Source organism: Equus caballus, chromosome 17, assembly GCF_041296265.1.
Source record: "Equus caballus isolate H_3958 breed thoroughbred chromosome 17, TB-T2T, whole genome shotgun sequence".
NCBI lineage: Eukaryota > Metazoa > Chordata > Mammalia > Perissodactyla > Equidae > Equus > Equus caballus.
In genome coordinates this window covers 38462078-38480117 of record NC_091700.1, presented here as the reverse complement: position 1 = coordinate 38480117, position 18040 = coordinate 38462078, and the positions used below count along the sequence as shown (strand labels likewise).

At 40.6% G+C, this 18040-nt stretch overlaps 1 protein-coding gene across 1 annotated transcript in view; it reads left to right on the top strand.

Annotated features, from left to right (window-relative positions):
• Nucleotides 1-18040, top strand: part of LOC138918367 (uncharacterized) — a 201741-nt gene that overhangs the window by 25708 nt on the left and 157993 nt on the right. The window contains exons 12-15 of the mRNA XM_070239620.1: nucleotides 4936-4983; nucleotides 5867-5920; nucleotides 12003-12050; nucleotides 12934-12987. Of these exons, the coding sequence (XP_070095721.1) occupies nucleotides 4936-4983; nucleotides 5867-5920; nucleotides 12003-12050; nucleotides 12934-12987 (204 nt within the window). The remainder of the gene's footprint in view (nucleotides 1-4935; nucleotides 4984-5866; nucleotides 5921-12002; nucleotides 12051-12933; nucleotides 12988-18040) is intronic.

The following is an 18040-nucleotide window of genomic DNA, read 5'->3' as shown; positions in this document are numbered from 1 at the left end:
TGCAACGTCAGCTTTTTTGTACTATCTCCTTTTTTCCCCAATCTCATTTTCACCAGAACAAGCACCAGGAGAGCTATTTTTGAAACACTTTTTCCATTGTAAGAATTCGAAACTTATGCAGATTTCTAAATTGTGGTAAATGCATGTAACCTAAAATAGATCATCTTCAGCATTTTTAAGTGTGCCATTCTGTAGCGTTAGGTACCTTCATATGGTTGTGCAGCCAACCTGCAGAACTCTTCTCGTCTTGCAAAACTGAAACTCTGTACACATTAAACTACTCTCCCCGTTGCCCCTTTCCCAAGCTCTTGGCAACCACCATTCTACCTTCTGTCTCTGTGAGTTTGACTACTCTAGGTATGTCATGTCAGTGGAATCATGCAAAATTTGTCTTCTTGTGACTAGTTATTTCATTTAGCACAATGCCCTCAAAGTCAATCCATGTTGCAGCGTGTGTCCGAATTTCATTTCTTTTTAAGACTGAACAATATTCCAACACATACAGAAATTTCTCGCAAATGGTTCCAAAAGCTCCAGTATACCCTTTACTTACTTTTCCAATTGTTAACATTTTGTCACATTTCCTTTGTTACTCCCATCATATGGATATGTAGGTATATAGACATAAATCTATCTATCTATCTATCTATCTATAGATATATAGAAAGAGAGAGAGAGAAAGAAAATACGTTTAGATATAGATATACACATAGAAAGAGCTCTCTCTCTCAATATACCTGTATCTAGACCTGATTTTAATGTGAGTTGAGGCAGAAGATGTTTGATAGACACACACGTGACACACACCTTCCTACACACTTAGGCTCTATTCCTGAATCATTAGAGAGAAAATGCAGACCACATACCCTTTACTCCTGAATATTTCAGTTTTATTTTTCTACCTTCAGGGACACCTAACCACAGCACAGTGATCAAAATCAGAAAATTTTCACTTCCGTAACCATAATACGATTACCAGAATTGGAAAATGAAAGCCATAATAGAATATTATCTGATTTATGGTTTACATTGCGACTCACTCTTGGTGTCATACATTCTATGGGTTTGGATAAAAGTAGAATGACATGAATCTGTCATTAGAGTTTCATAACGATGGAGTATTTTCACTGCCCTAAAAATCCTTTGTGCTCCGCCTATTCATCCTTCTCCCCGCCAACTCCTGGCAACCACCGATCTCTTCCTGTCGCCCCAATTTTGCCACGTCCAGAATGTCATATAGTTGGCCTCATACAGTATGCAACCTTTTCAGATTGGCTTCTTTCACAAAGTAACATGCATGTAAGGTTTCTTTTCACAGCTTGATAGCTCGATGCTTTTTAGCGCTGAATAATATGCCGTTGACTAGATGTACCACGGTTTGTTTATCCGTTCATCTGGTGCAGGACATCTTGGTTGCTTCCGCTTTTTGGCGATTACGAGTAAAGCTGCTATCAACATTTGTGTGCAGGTTTTCATCTGCGTGTAAGTTTTGAACTCCTTTGGGTAAATACTAAGGAGCGTATGTTAAGCTGGATCGTACGTTAAGGGTTATGCTTGGTTTTGTAAGAAACCCCTAAACTGCCTTCCAGAGTGGCTGTTCCGTTTTGCCTTGCCACCCATACTGAATGAGTGTCTCCAATGCTCCACATGCTTGTCAGCAATTGCTGTTGTTAGTGTTCCATATTTTGACTATTCTAACAGGTGTGTAGTGGTATCTCATTGTTGTTCAATTTGCATTTCCCTGGAGCCATATGATGTGGAGCATCGTCTCATACTCTTAGTTGCCATTTTTATGTCTTCTTTGGCCAGATGTCTGTTAAGTTGTTTGCCCCATTTTTTAATCTGGTTGTGTGTGTTCTTGTTGTTTAGTTTTAAGATTTCTTTGCGTATTTGTATATTTGTTATTCCTTTATCAACTGTGCCTTTTGCAAATATTTTCTCCCAGTCTGTGGCTTGTGATTTTATCCTCTTGACATTGTGTCTTGTGGAGCAGCAGTTTAAAATGTTAATGAAATCCAGCTTATCAGTTATTCCTTTCATGATCTTGATTTTGCTGTCACATCTAGAAAGTCATGTTTCTAAAGAGGTCATCTCGGTTTTCTTCCGTGTTACTGTCTTCTAGGAATTCTAGAGTTTTGCTTTTGACATGTGGGTCTATAATGCATTTTGATTTCCGTTTTGTAAAGGTGTAAAGGGCCATGTGCACGTTCACTGTCTCGCACGTGGATGTCCAGTTCTTCCAGCACCATTCGTTGATAAGACTGTCTTTGCTCCATTGTATGGTCTGTGCTCCTTTGTCAAAGAACGGTGGAGTATGTTAACGGGCATCTATTTCTAGGCTCTCTGTTCTGCTCCTTTGGTCCATTTGTCTGTTCTTTCACCAGTACCACACTGTCTTGATTGCTGTAGCTTTATAGTGAATTTTGACATTGGCTCATGTCAGTCCTTCAACTTTTTTCTTCTTTGATATTATGTTGACTTTTAAAAAGCTGTTGCAGTTGCGATACGGTCAGAGAAAATCTATATGATATTGCTCCCGTGCACGTTTTTAATGCTTTGTTTATGTCCAAATATGTTGTCTGTTTTCATAAATGTCACTTGTGTGCTCTCAAACAAGATGTGTTCTGTTTGCTCTAGAGAGAGATCGTGTCAGTCTGTTCTTATTTTCTTTGCTCTTTTTGGAAGCTTTTAGAATTTTCTCTTCATTTCCATGGATCCTTTACAGATAATTTTTTACTTCCTTCTTTAACTTTGTGAAATTTATCTTCATTAGTTTTTGAATATTACCTCTTCTCTGTTTTCTTTTTTTTTCATCTTAGTTGTCTTGGATTTCATTTATTTCAGATGTTAGATGTCTTTTTTTACCCACCATATCACACTGCTGTTCTTTTAAATATTCTCTCACTTTATTGTTTTATTCTGTTTCCTGGGAGAGTTTCTCAATGTCATTTTCCATGTCTAAATAATTTGCTGTTCTCATGTATCCACACTGCTATTTATCCCATGACTTAAGTCTTTAACAATCGTCCTTTTACACCTATTTCCTCATGAGGTTTTCCTTATGCTTTCTCATTGTCACTTCGTGCTACTAACATCTTCCCTTGTATCTTTAAGTGTATTTGTCATGCTTATGTTCCAGTATGTTCCAGTAGTTCTACTTCAAATGGTCTATGTTGCTCACTTTGTTGTATTTCTTTTTCAGTCGTTGTACTCCTCAGGTATGTAATTGTTTTGACTTGTGAGCTTTCATTCCTTGTGGCTGTTGGCTACTCTGTCTGGCATCTTGTATTAGAGAAGGGCTAACGTTTTGCTTGGGACCATCTCAGTCTGTGGCTGTTATCTCAGAATAATTATTAATAGTGTGTCCTTTTCACTCTCAGAAGTGTCCTCTCTTGGGTGCTGTATTATATAGTCACCTTTGTTGAGACCTAGGACCTAAGGTGTGTTTTTCTAAGTAAGTTTAATATGAGGGCAGGTGATGGCCCCAGGCGCAGACAGTCTCAGAAACCGTGAAACACTGTGACCACTCAACTCCTGTGGTCAGGATCTGTCACCTTTGAGCTCTTGGGGAAAGCGGCATTTGAGGAGGCATTTGAGGTTGTCACCTGGGGCTTGGGAGACGGAGGAGGTGGAGGAGTGAAGGATCAAGGATTGTTCAGCCCTTCCCTGCTTTCATCAGCTAACCTAATGCTACTCTAATTTTATCCTAGCTACATCTGGGTGGTTGCTACTTGTTTCTGCTGAGAAAGGAAAGTGATCGCTTCCAAGCAACTCAGGGGAGAGGCAAGAACGGTCCTTAAAATTTTCCCTCACACTGAGCCCCTCAAGGCTGCCACCCACTGCCCCTAACCCCAGGCTACCCACCAATTAAGAGACAGCCTTCAGGCCTCTGTCATTTCCCAGGGTTGTCACTCTTGTTATTTCTGGGAATGCATAGTTCCTTAGACTTCTGAAGTTTTGGGAGGAGGATGCAACATGCCGTACCATTTGGTGTCTTGATAGGAACCCATGATTTCTCTGGAAATTATCAGGGTGTGTTACTTTGATGAGAACCTTTAAGTGTATTTGAACTTTAAGATATACGTACTAATGTATATTGTTGCCAGATACAGAGTTAATGAAATTTGAAAGAATTTGGTGAAGAGTGCAGGCTGTCCAAAAATCAATAATATTTGTGCAATGCTGAATATTAGCATGATACTGTGAAGGTGACAGACTCAAAGTGCATTTTGCAAGTGTCTTATTTTGTAGATGAAGAAAAAGATAAATAGAGAAAAGATTACCCAAGCCAGTTTTGAGGTGAAAAGTCTTGATTTTGGATAATATAACCAGATAACGTTTTCTGAGAGGACTGTAGAGAAAAAGAAAAAGAAAAAGAATCATTGTAAACGCATGGTCTTCACGCAGGTCAGAAAATCTTTTAATCATCATTTGGTCATCGTTGACCTTCCTACTTGTTTCTTTCCTACCAGATAACAACCAGGGACTAGGCCCTGACACTGTGTGTTCATTGTTCTTGTGTATTCTCTTTCTATCTATATCTCTGTGTTAGCTCTTACTTGGATGCACCTCCCCATCCCGACACACTCAGATCCCTCTCACGTTTCCCAAATTGATTCCAGAGTGCATGAAGGAGAAACAAAATGGTGAAGAAGGAAGGAGGTGTAATCATGAATGCTATGTCTCCCTTGTTCCCTTCATTCTCTTTCCAGTGGATACACACAGGGACACACAGACACGCACACACGCACATACAGAACCCGGAAACTGTGTCAGAGGTTCCAGTGCTGGACCCTGAAACGGATGCTTTTGTTTCTGTCGTGTTTCCTCGTGACTTTACTTTTTGTGTGCTGCAATTCTGTTGGGAAAAAGAACCTGATTATCTTCCAAAATGTCTGACTCTATTTTTTGTACATGGTTTTTACTCTATGGCAGGGTTATGGATTCTTCCCGAATGTCGTCTGGCAACAGTGACAAGATGGGGTGAGTTGACATGAGTGATCTGAGTGGTGAAAGGTATGGGGGGCATCGATGGCAACAACAGGTTTCCATAAGAGACTATAAGCTTCTGTAGGTAACTTTCTTTCCTGTTGGGCCTAGGTGGCCAAAGGAAGGAGGAGTCAGAAGAGGGAGACTTCTTACTCACGGTTTGTTTGTGAGCCTTAGAAAGTAGTAGCCAAAGCTTTGAGGAAACTCTCAGAATGCCTGTGTGTAAGACTCTGCTAGAGTGGGCCAGGAGAGGAGAGAATCCTATTTGGAGCAAGGAGACGGTAGCAGTGGAGAGGGAGCAGTGGAGCTCTCAGCAGAAGAGAATGGAGCTAAACAGACCTCGGCTCCTTTCGTCAGCCTCCAGAGCTCTGCCACCATCTAAAGCTGGTGTCCCGAATGCCAAGCCACCGTCATACTGGAGGGAGCCCGTGCCTCAGACCTGCAGTCATCTGAACCCTGTATGAGGAACAGAAAAGACATACATGATACATGAAGGGTCAGGATGTGGTGGAGGGTGTTGAGGATCAGGAAATTAGGAGGAGCTGGGGAAATGTGTACCTACAACCTGGAGTTGAATTTTGAGCTAAATTCAACCTCGATGCAATTACACGTGAGAGTAAGGTTCAGTAGTGAAGAATTGTATTTCAATATCTTCATTCATTAGGCTTTTTGACCGGCCGAAGATCTTCGTTACAACTATAGAAAGCCCTATTTCTAGGGAAGATTAAAATACTAGTTTCCAAATAACTGACATCCACATAAGTTTTTAGGGTTCAACCAGTTTACCACTTGAAGACTACTTGTAACTAATTGCAAACAAGAGTGTAACTCTATGAAGTCACTAGGAGTCTGATCATATATGCTTTTAATTCTTTAGAAATGACCCCGATGAACTGACAGAAGTAGTCTGTGATGGAACCACCAACAAAAGGTGACGTATATACTCAGAGAGAGAGAGAGAGAGAGAGAATGAGTGAAATGCAGACGCGGCATTGTCCATGGGAATGCGGAGTATTCTGGACAATGATTCTAAGATCTTTTCTAAAATTTCGGATCCACTGAGCTAAGTCATGTTTATCATATTCTTAGATGTTAGTCATGTTTATCATATTCTTAGATTCACAGAATCCTTGTTCAAATAAGTGGGTCACATCACTGTCCCATGTAGGAAATCTCAAATGACAGGTTGTTGCATTTCTTGGTGTTTACGTTAACATAGAACAACTCTCCAGGCTCCGTGATGATTTGTTATGAGGACCAAATAAGTGTTAAACACTTAGGACGATGTCTGGCACGTAATAAATACCATTTAAGTGCTTATTAGATGGAACAAAAATTTTCCGTGTACTTAGTCATGTCATCTGAACACAGCGATAATTTTCATTTTTCCTGTCCAGTCCTTATACCTCTCACTTCTTTTTCTGACGTCATTGAGCAGTGTTGGAAGGCATATGGCTCTTGGGAGGAAATAAAAGGAGGTCAGGACTGGAGAACAGGATTGAGGGGAGAGAGGTGCGCCACAAGGATGAGGGCTGGCAGGGCCAGGTTTTGAAGGGCATTGTAGGCTCTGCTGAATGGTTTTGGCTCAATCCTAGTAGCACTGGCAAGGCAATGAGGGGTCATGCTTGAGGCTCTGCAAACAATACAAACTCCAATCGTGAACCGTAGACGTACCAACTGTAGCTTTCTAGAGAGGTAGGCTTTTCTAGAGATGCACTCCTAGACTGTGCATTCCCAGGTATGTGGACATCTTTAGGGGTGATGTCTGGGATGAGGAGAGGGTATGTTGTCTCTGCCGCTATATGGGCTTTTAAGGGCTGGAGAGTCTGTGCAGCTCGATGTTCCCTCTCCCACGTGAATGCTGAGAAGAGTGAGAGCTGACCACAAAACAGGGAGCCGACTCCAGACAGAGTTTGGAGAGACACAGTGAAGATAGCCCTTTGAGTCTTTAGTCAGGAGGTTGACAGAGCAAATCAAGACATAGACTCAATAAGGGGCATTGTTCTAAATGCACTTTCAAGTTTCCTTGGGAGAATAGGTTGAAAGTAGGATGAGTTGAGACAGAAAATTTTTGGTTTTGCAACGTCAGCTTTTTTGTACTATCTCCTTTTTTCCCCAATCTCATTTTCACCAGAACAAGCACCAGGAGAGCTATTTTTGAAACACTTTTTCCATTGTAAGAATTCGAAACTTATGCAGATTTCTAAATTGTGGTAAATGCATGTAACCTAAAATAGATCATCTTCAGCATTTTTAAGTGTGCCATTCTGTAGCGTTAGGTACCTTCATATGGTTGTGCAGCCAACCTGCAGAACTCTTCTCGTCTTGCAAAACTGAAACTCTGTACACATTAAACTACTCTCCCCGTTGCCCCTTTCCCAAGCTCTTGGCAACCACCATTCTACCTTCTGTCTCTGTGAGTTTGACTACTCTAGGTATGTCATGTCAGTGGAATCATGCAAAATTTGTCTTCTTGTGACTAGTTATTTCATTTAGCACAATGCCCTCAAAGTCAATCCATGTTGCAGCGTGTGTCCGAATTTCATTTCTTTTTAAGACTGAACAATATTCCAACACATACAGAAATTTCTCGCAAATGGTTCCAAAAGCTCCAGTATACCCTTTACTTACTTTTCCAATTGTTAACATTTTGTCACATTTCCTTTGTTACTCCCATCATATGGATATGTAGGTATATAGACATAAATCTATCTATCTATCTATCTATCTATAGATATATAGAAAGAGAGAGAGAGAAAGAAAATACGTTTAGATATAGATATACACATAGAAAGAGCTCTCTCTCTCAATATACCTGTATCTAGACCTGATTTTAATGTGAGTTGAGGCAGAAGATGTTTGATAGACACACACGTGACACACACCTTCCTACACACTTAGGCTCTATTCCTGAATCATTAGAGAGAAAATGCAGACCACATACCCTTTACTCCTGAATATTTCAGTTTTATTTTTCTACCTTCAGGGACACCTAACCACAGCACAGTGATCAAAATCAGAAAATTTTCACTTCCGTAACCATAATACGATTACCAGAATTGGAAAATGAAAGCCATAATAGAATATTATCTGATTTATGGTTTACATTGCGACTCACTCTTGGTGTCATACATTCTATGGGTTTGGATAAAAGTAGAATGACATGAATCTGTCATTAGAGTTTCATAACGATGGAGTATTTTCACTGCCCTAAAAATCCTTTGTGCTCCGCCTATTCATCCTTCTCCCCGCCAACTCCTGGCAACCACCGATCTCTTCCTGTCGCCCCAATTTTGCCACGTCCAGAATGTCATATAGTTGGCCTCATACAGTATGCAACCTTTTCAGATTGGCTTCTTTCACAAAGTAACATGCATGTAAGGTTTCTTTTCACAGCTTGATAGCTCGATGCTTTTTAGCGCTGAATAATATGCCGTTGACTAGATGTACCACGGTTTGTTTATCCGTTCATCTGGTGCAGGACATCTTGGTTGCTTCCGCTTTTTGGCGATTACGAGTAAAGCTGCTATCAACATTTGTGTGCAGGTTTTCATCTGCGTGTAAGTTTTGAACTCCTTTGGGTAAATACTAAGGAGCGTATGTTAAGCTGGATCGTACGTTAAGGGTTATGCTTGGTTTTGTAAGAAACCCCTAAACTGCCTTCCAGAGTGGCTGTTCCGTTTTGCCTTGCCACCCATACTGAATGAGTGTCTCCAATGCTCCACATGCTTGTCAGCAATTGCTGTTGTTAGTGTTCCATATTTTGACTATTCTAACAGGTGTGTAGTGGTATCTCATTGTTGTTCAATTTGCATTTCCCTGGAGCCATATGATGTGGAGCATCGTCTCATACTCTTAGTTGCCATTTTTATGTCTTCTTTGGCCAGATGTCTGTTAAGTTGTTTGCCCCATTTTTTAATCTGGTTGTGTGTGTTCTTGTTGTTTAGTTTTAAGATTTCTTTGCGTATTTGTATATTTGTTATTCCTTTATCAACTGTGCCTTTTGCAAATATTTTCTCCCAGTCTGTGGCTTGTGATTTTATCCTCTTGACATTGTGTCTTGTGGAGCAGCAGTTTAAAATGTTAATGAAATCCAGCTTATCAGTTATTCCTTTCATGATCTTGATTTTGCTGTCACATCTAGAAAGTCATGTTTCTAAAGAGGTCATCTCGGTTTTCTTCCGTGTTACTGTCTTCTAGGAATTCTAGAGTTTTGCTTTTGACATGTGGGTCTATAATGCATTTTGATTTCCGTTTTGTAAAGGTGTAAAGGGCCATGTGCACGTTCACTGTCTCGCACGTGGATGTCCAGTTCTTCCAGCACCATTCGTTGATAAGACTGTCTTTGCTCCATTGTATGGTCTGTGCTCCTTTGTCAAAGAACGGTGGAGTATGTTAACGGGCATCTATTTCTAGGCTCTCTGTTCTGCTCCTTTGGTCCATTTGTCTGTTCTTTCACCAGTACCACACTGTCTTGATTGCTGTAGCTTTATAGTGAATTTTGACATTGGCTCATGTCAGTCCTTCAACTTTTTTCTTCTTTGATATTATGTTGACTTTTAAAAAGCTGTTGCAGTTGCGATACGGTCAGAGAAAATCTATATGATATTGCTCCCGTGCACGTTTTTAATGCTTTGTTTATGTCCAAATATGTTGTCTGTTTTCATAAATGTCACTTGTGTGCTCTCAAACAAGATGTGTTCTGTTTGCTCTAGAGAGAGATCGTGTCAGTCTGTTCTTATTTTCTTTGCTCTTTTTGGAAGCTTTTAGAATTTTCTCTTCATTTCCATGGATCCTTTACAGATAATTTTTTACTTCCTTCTTTAACTTTGTGAAATTTATCTTCATTAGTTTTTGAATATTACCTCTTCTCTGTTTTCTTTTTTTTTCATCTTAGTTGTCTTGGATTTCATTTATTTCAGATGTTAGATGTCTTTTTTTACCCACCATATCACACTGCTGTTCTTTTAAATATTCTCTCACTTTATTGTTTTATTCTGTTTCCTGGGAGAGTTTCTCAATGTCATTTTCCATGTCTAAATAATTTGCTGTTCTCATGTATCCACACTGCTATTTATCCCATGACTTAAGTCTTTAACAATCGTCCTTTTACACCTATTTCCTCATGAGGTTTTCCTTATGCTTTCTCATTGTCACTTCGTGCTACTAACATCTTCCCTTGTATCTTTAAGTGTATTTGTCATGCTTATGTTCCAGTATGTTCCAGTAGTTCTACTTCAAATGGTCTATGTTGCTCACTTTGTTGTATTTCTTTTTCAGTCGTTGTACTCCTCAGGTATGTAATTGTTTTGACTTGTGAGCTTTCATTCCTTGTGGCTGTTGGCTACTCTGTCTGGCATCTTGTATTAGAGAAGGGCTAACGTTTTGCTTGGGACCATCTCAGTCTGTGGCTGTTATCTCAGAATAATTATTAATAGTGTGTCCTTTTCACTCTCAGAAGTGTCCTCTCTTGGGTGCTGTATTATATAGTCACCTTTGTTGAGACCTAGGACCTAAGGTGTGTTTTTCTAAGTAAGTTTAATATGAGGGCAGGTGATGGCCCCAGGCGCAGACAGTCTCAGAAACCGTGAAACACTGTGACCACTCAACTCCTGTGGTCAGGATCTGTCACCTTTGAGCTCTTGGGGAAAGCGGCATTTGAGGAGGCATTTGAGGTTGTCACCTGGGGCTTGGGAGACGGAGGAGGTGGAGGAGTGAAGGATCAAGGATTGTTCAGCCCTTCCCTGCTTTCATCAGCTAACCTAATGCTACTCTAATTTTATCCTAGCTACATCTGGGTGGTTGCTACTTGTTTCTGCTGAGAAAGGAAAGTGATCGCTTCCAAGCAACTCAGGGGAGAGGCAAGAACGGTCCTTAAAATTTTCCCTCACACTGAGCCCCTCAAGGCTGCCACCCACTGCCCCTAATCCCAGGCTACCCACCAATTAAGAGACAGCCTTCAGGCCTCTGTCATTTCCCAGGGTTGTCACTCTTGTTATTTCTGGGAATGCATAGTTCCTTAGACTTCTGAAGTTTTGGGAGGAGGATGCAACATGCCGTACCATTTGGTGTCTTGATAGGAACCCATGATTTCTCTGGAAATTATCAGGGTGTGTTACTTTGATGAGAACCTTTAAGTGTATTTGAACTTTAAGATATACGTACTAATGTATATTGTTGCCAGATACAGAGTTAATGAAATTTGAAAGAATTTGGTGAAGAGTGCAGGCTGTCCAAAAATCAATAATATTTGTGCAATGCTGAATATTAGCATGATACTGTGAAGGTGACAGACTCAAAGTGCATTTTGCAAGTGTCTTATTTTGTAGATGAAGAAAAAGATAAATAGAGAAAAGATTACCCAAGCCAGTTTTGAGGTGACAAGTCTTGATTTTGGATAATATAACCAGATAACGTTTTCTGAGAGGACTGTAGAGAAAAAGAAAAAGAAAAAGAATCATTGTAAACGCATGGTCTTCACGCAGGTCAGAAAATCTTTTAATCATCATTTGGTCATCGTTGACCTTCCTACTTGTTTCTTTCCTACCAGATAACAACCAGGGACTAGGCCCTGACACTGTGTGTTCATTGTTCTTGTGTATTCTCTTTCTATCTATATCTCTGTGTTAGCTCTTACTTGGATGCACCTCCCCATCCCGACACACTCAGATCCCTCTCACGTTTCCCAAATTGATTCCAGAGTGCATGAAGGAGAAACAAAATGGTGAAGAAGGAAGGAGGTGTAATCATGAATGCTATGTCTCCCTTGTTCCCTTCATTCTCTTTCCAGTGGATACACACAGGGACACACAGACACGCACACACGCACATACAGAACCCGGAAACTGTGTCAGAGGTTCCAGTGCTGGACCCTGAAACGGATGCTTTTGTTTCTGTCGTGTTTCCTCGTGACTTTACTTTTTGTGTGCTGCAATTCTGTTGGGAAAAAGAACCTGATTATCTTCCAAAATGTCTGACTCTATTTTTTGTACATGGTTTTTACTCTATGGCAGGGTTATGGATTCTTCCCGAATGTCGTCTGGCAACAGTGACAAGATGGGGTGAGTTGACATGAGTGATCTGAGTGGTGAAAGGTATGGGGGGCATCGATGGCAACAACAGGTTTCCATAAGAGACTATAAGCTTCTGTAGGTAACTTTCTTTCCTGTTGGGCCTAGGTGGCCAAAGGAAGGAGGAGTCAGAAGAGGGAGACTTCTTACTCACGGTTTGTTTGTGAGCCTTAGAAAGTAGTAGCCAAAGCTTTGAGGAAACTCTCAGAATGCCTGTGTGTAAGACTCTGCTAGAGTGGGCCAGGAGAGGAGAGAATCCTATTTGGAGCAAGGAGACGGTAGCAGTGGAGAGGGAGCAGTGGAGCTCTCAGCAGAAGAGAATGGAGCTAAACAGACCTCGGCTCCTTTCGTCAGCCTCCAGAGCTCTGCCACCATCTAAAGCTGGTGTCCCGAATGCCAAGCCACCGTCATACTGGAGGGAGCCCGTGCCTCAGACCTGCAGTCATCTGAACCCTGTATGAGGAACAGAAAAGACATACATGATACATGAAGGGTCAGGATGTGGTGGAGGGTGTTGAGGATCAGGAAATTAGGAGGAGCTGGGGAAATGTGTACCTACAACCTGGAGTTGAATTTTGAGCTAAATTCAACCTCGATGCAATTACACGTGAGAGTAAGGTTCAGTAGTGAAGAATTGTATTTCAATATCTTCATTCATTAGGCTTTTTGACCGGCCGAAGATCTTCGTTACAACTATAGAAAGCCCTATTTCTAGGGAAGATTAAAATACTAGTTTCCAAATAACTAACATCCACATAAGTTTTTAGGGTTCAACCAGTTTACCACTTGAAGACTACTTGTAACTAATTGCAAACAAGAGTGTAACTCTATGAAGTCACTAGGAGTCTGATCATATATGCTTTTAATTCTTTAGAAATGACCCCGATGAACTGACAGAAGTAGTCTGTGATGGAACCACCAACAAAAGGTGACGTATATACTCAGAGAGAGAGAGAGAGAGAATGAGTGAAATGCAGACGCGGCATTATCCATGGGAATGCGGAGTATTCTGGACAATGATTCTAAGATCTTTTCTAAAATTTCGGATCCACTGAGCTAAGTCATGTTTATCATATTCTTAGATGTTAGTCATGTTTATCATATTCTTAGATTCACAGAATCCTTGTTCAAATAAGTGGGTCACATCACTGTCCCATGTAGGAAATCTCAAATGACAGGTTGTTGCATTTCTTGGTGTTTACGTTAACATAGAACAACTCTCCAGGCTCCGTGATGATTTGTTATGAGGACCAAATAAGTGTTAAACACTTAGGACGATGTCTGGCACGTAATAAATACCATTTAAGTGCTTATTAGATGGAACAAAAATTTTCCGTGTACTTAGTCATGTCATCTGAACACAGCGATAATTTTCATTTTTCCTGTCCAGTCCTTATACCTCTCACTTCTTTTTCTGACGTCATTGAGCAGTGTTGGAAGGCATATGGCTCTTGGGAGGAAATAAAAGGAGGTCAGGACTGGAGAACAGGATTGAGGGGAGAGAGGTGCTCCACAAGGATGAGGGCTGGCAGGGCCAGATTTTGAAGGGCATTGTAGGCTCTGCTGAATGGTTTTGGCTCAATCCTAGTAGCACTGGCAAGGCAATGAGGGGTCATGCTTGAGGCTCTGCAAACAATACAAACTCCAATCGTGAACCGTAGACGTACCAACTGTAGCTTTCTAGAGAGGTAGGCTTTTCTAGAGATGCACTCCTAGACTGTGCATTCCCAGGTATGTGGACATCTTTAGGGGTGATGTCTGGGATGAGGAGAGGGTATGTTGTCTCTGCCGCTATATGGGCTTTTAAGGGCTGGAGAGTCTGTGCAGCTCGATGTTCCCTCTCCCACGTGAATGCTGAGAAGAGTGAGAGCTGACCACAAAACAGGGAGCCGACTCCAGACAGAGTTTGGAGAGACACAGTGAAGATAGCCCTTTGAGTCTTTAGTCAGGAGGTTGACAGAGCAAATCAAGACATAGACTCAATAAGGGGCATTGTTCTAAATGCACTTTCAAGTTTCCTTGGGAGAATAGGTTGAAAGTAGGATGAGTTGAGACAGAAAATTTTTGGTTTTGCAACGTCAGCTTTTTTGTACTATCTCCTTTTTTCCCCAATCTCATTTTCACCAGAACAAGCACCAGGAGAGCTATTTTTGAAACACTTTTTCCATTGTAAGAATTCGAAACTTATGCAGATTTCTAAATTGTGGTAAATGCATGTAACCTAAAATAGATCATCTTCAGCATTTTTAAGTGTGCCATTCTGTAGCGTTAGGTACCTTCATATGGTTGTGCAGCCAACCTGCAGAACTCTTCTCGTCTTGCAAAACTGAAACTCTGTACACATTAAACTACTCTCCCCGTTGCCCCTTTCCCAAGCTCTTGGCAACCACCATTCTACCTTCTGTCTCTGTGAGTTTGACTACTCTAGGTATGTCATGTCAGTGGAATCATGCAAAATTTGTCTTCTTGTGACTAGTTATTTCATTTAGCACAATGCCCTCAAAGTCAATCCATGTTGCAGCGTGTGTCCGAATTTCATTTCTTTTTAAGACTGAACAATATTCCAACACATACAGAAATTTCTCGCAAATGGTTCCAAAAGCTCCAGTATACCCTTTACTTACTTTTCCAATTGTTAACATTTTGTCACATTTCCTTTGTTACTCCCATCATATGGATATGTAGGTATATAGACATAAATCTATCTATCTATCTATCTATCTATAGATATATAGAAAGAGAGAGAGAGAAAGAAAATACGTTTAGATATAGATATACACATAGAAAGAGCTCTCTCTCTCAATATACCTGTATCTAGACCTGATTTTAATGTGAGTTGAGGCAGAAGATGTTTGATAGACACACACGTGACACACACCTTCCTACACACTTAGGCTCTATTCCTGAATCATTAGAGAGAAAATGCAGACCACATACCCTTTACTCCTGAATATTTCAGTTTTATTTTTCTACCTTCAGGGACACCTAACCACAGCACAGTGATCAAAATCAGAAAATTTTCACTTCCGTAACCATAATACGATTACCAGAATTGGAAAATGAAAGCCATAATAGAATATTATCTGATTTATGGTTTACATTGCGACTCACTCTTGGTGTCATACATTCTATGGGTTTGGATAAAAGTAGAATGACATGAATCTGTCATTAGAGTTTCATAACGATGGAGTATTTTCACTGCCCTAAAAATCCTTTGTGCTCCGCCTATTCATCCTTCTCCCCGCCAACTCCTGGCAACCACCGATCTCTTCCTGTCGCCCCAATTTTGCCACGTCCAGAATGTCATATAGTTGGCCTCATACAGTATGCAACCTTTTCAGATTGGCTTCTTTCACAAAGTAACATGCATGTAAGGTTTCTTTTCACAGCTTGATAGCTCGATGCTTTTTAGCGCTGAATAATATGCCGTTGACTAGATGTACCACGGTTTGTTTATCCGTTCATCTGGTGCAGGACATCTTGGTTGCTTCCGCTTTTTGGCGATTACGAGTAAAGCTGCTATCAACATTTGTGTGCAGGTTTTCATCTGCGTGTAAGTTTTGAACTCCTTTGGGTAAATACTAAGGAGCGTATGTTAAGCTGGATCGTACGTTAAGGGTTATGCTTGGTTTTGTAAGAAACCCCTAAACTGCCTTCCAGAGTGGCTGTTCCGTTTTGCCTTGCCACCCATACTGAATGAGTGTCTCCAATGCTCCACATGCTTGTCAGCAATTGCTGTTGTTAGTGTTCCATATTTTGACTATTCTAACAGGTGTGTAGTGGTATCTCATTGTTGTTCAATTTGCATTTCCCTGGAGCCATATGATGTGGAGCATCGTCTCATACTCTTAGTTGCCATTTTTATGTCTTCTTTGGCCAGATGTCTGTTAAGTTGTTTGCCCCATTTTTTAATCTGGTTGTGTGTGTTCTTGTTGTTTAGTTTTAAGATTTCTTTGCGTATTTGTATATTTGTTATTCCTTTATCAACTGTGCCTTTTGCAAATATTTTCTCCCAGTCTGTGGCTTGTGATTTTATCCTCTTGACATTGTGTCTTGTGGAGCAGCAGTTTAAAATGTTAATGAAATCCAGCTTATCAGTTATTCCTTTCATGATCTTGATTTTGCTGTCACATCTAGAAAGTCATGTTTCTAAAGAGGTCATCTCGGTTTTCTTCCGTGTTACTGTCTTCTAGGAATTCTAGAGTTTTGCTTTTGACATGTGGGTCTATAATGCATTTTGATTTCCGTTTTGTAAAGGTGTAAAGGGCCATGTGCACGTTCACTGTCTCGCACGTGGATGTCCAGTTCTTCCAGCACCATTCGTTGATAAGACTGTCTTTGCTCCATTGTATGGTCTGTGCTCCTTTGTCAAAGAACGGTGGAGTATGTTAACGGGCATCTATTTCTAGGCTCTCTGTTCTGCTCCTTTGGTCCATTTGTCTGTTCTTTCACCAGTACCACACTGTCTTGATTGCTGTAGCTTTATAGTGAATTTTGACATTGGCTCATGTCAGTCCTTCAACTTTTTTCTTCTTTGATATTATGTTGACTTTTAAAAAGCTGTTGCAGTTGCGATACGGTCAGAGAAAATCTATATGATATTGCTCCCGTGCACGTTTTTAATGCTTTGTTTATGTCCAAATATGTTGTCTGTTTTCATAAATGTCACTTGTGTGCTCTCAAACAAGATGTGTTCTGTTTGCTCTAGAGAGAGATCGTGTCAGTCTGTTCTTATTTTCTTTGCTCTTTTTGGAAGCTTTTAGAATTTTCTCTTCATTTCCATGGATCCTTTACAGATAATTTTTTACTTCCTTCTTTAACTTTGTGAAATTTATCTTCATTAGTTTTTGAATATTACCTCTTCTCTGTTTTCTTTTTTTTTCATCTTAGTTGTCTTGGATTTCATTTATTTCAGATGTTAGATGTCTTTTTTTACCCACCATATCACACTGCTGTTCTTTTAAATATTCTCTCACTTTATTGTTTTATTCTGTTTCCTGGGAGAGTTTCTCAATGTCATTTTCCATGTCTAAATAATTTGCTGTTCTCATGTATCCACACTGCTATTTATCCCATGACTTAAGTCTTTAACAATCGTCCTTTTACACCTATTTCCTCATGAGGTTTTCCTTATGCTTTCTCATTGTCACTTCGTGCTACTAACATCTTCCCTTGTATCTTTAAGTGTATTTGTCATGCTTATGTTCCAGTATGTTCCAGTAGTTCTACTTCAAATGGTCTATGTTGCTCACTTTGTTGTATTTCTTTTTCAGTCGTTGTACTCCTCAGGTATGTAATTGTTTTGACTTGTGAGCTTTCATTCCTTGTGGCTGTTGGCTACTCTGTCTGGCATCTTGTATTAGAGAAGGGCTAACGTTTTGCTTGGGACCATCTCAGTCTGTGGCTGTTATCTCAGAATAATTATTAATAGTGTGTCCTTTTCACTCTCAGAAGTGTCCTCTCTTGGGTGCTGTATTATATAGTCACCTTTGTTGAGACCTAGGACCTAAGGTGTGTTTTTCTAAGTAAGTTTAATATGAGGGCAGGTGATGGCCCCAGGCGCAGACAGTCTCAGAAACCGTGAAACACTGTGACTACTCAACTCCTGTGGTCAGGATCTGTCACCTTTGAGCTCTTGGGGAAAGCGGCATTTGAGGAGGCATTTGAGGTTGTCACCTGGGGCTTGGGAGACGGAGGAGGTGGAGGAGTGAAGGATCAAGGATTGTTCAGCCCTTCCCTGCTTTCATCAGCTAACCTAATGCTACTCTAATTTTATCCTAGCTACATCTGGGTGGTTGCTACTTGTTTCTGCTGAGAAAGGAAAGTGATCGCTTCCAAGCAACTCAGGGGAGAGGCAAGAACGGTCCTTAAAATTTTCCCTCACACTGAGCCCCTCAAGGCTGCCACCCACTGCCCCTAACCCCAGGCTACCCACCAATTAAGAGACAGCCTTCAGGCCTCTGTCATTTCCCAGGGTTGTC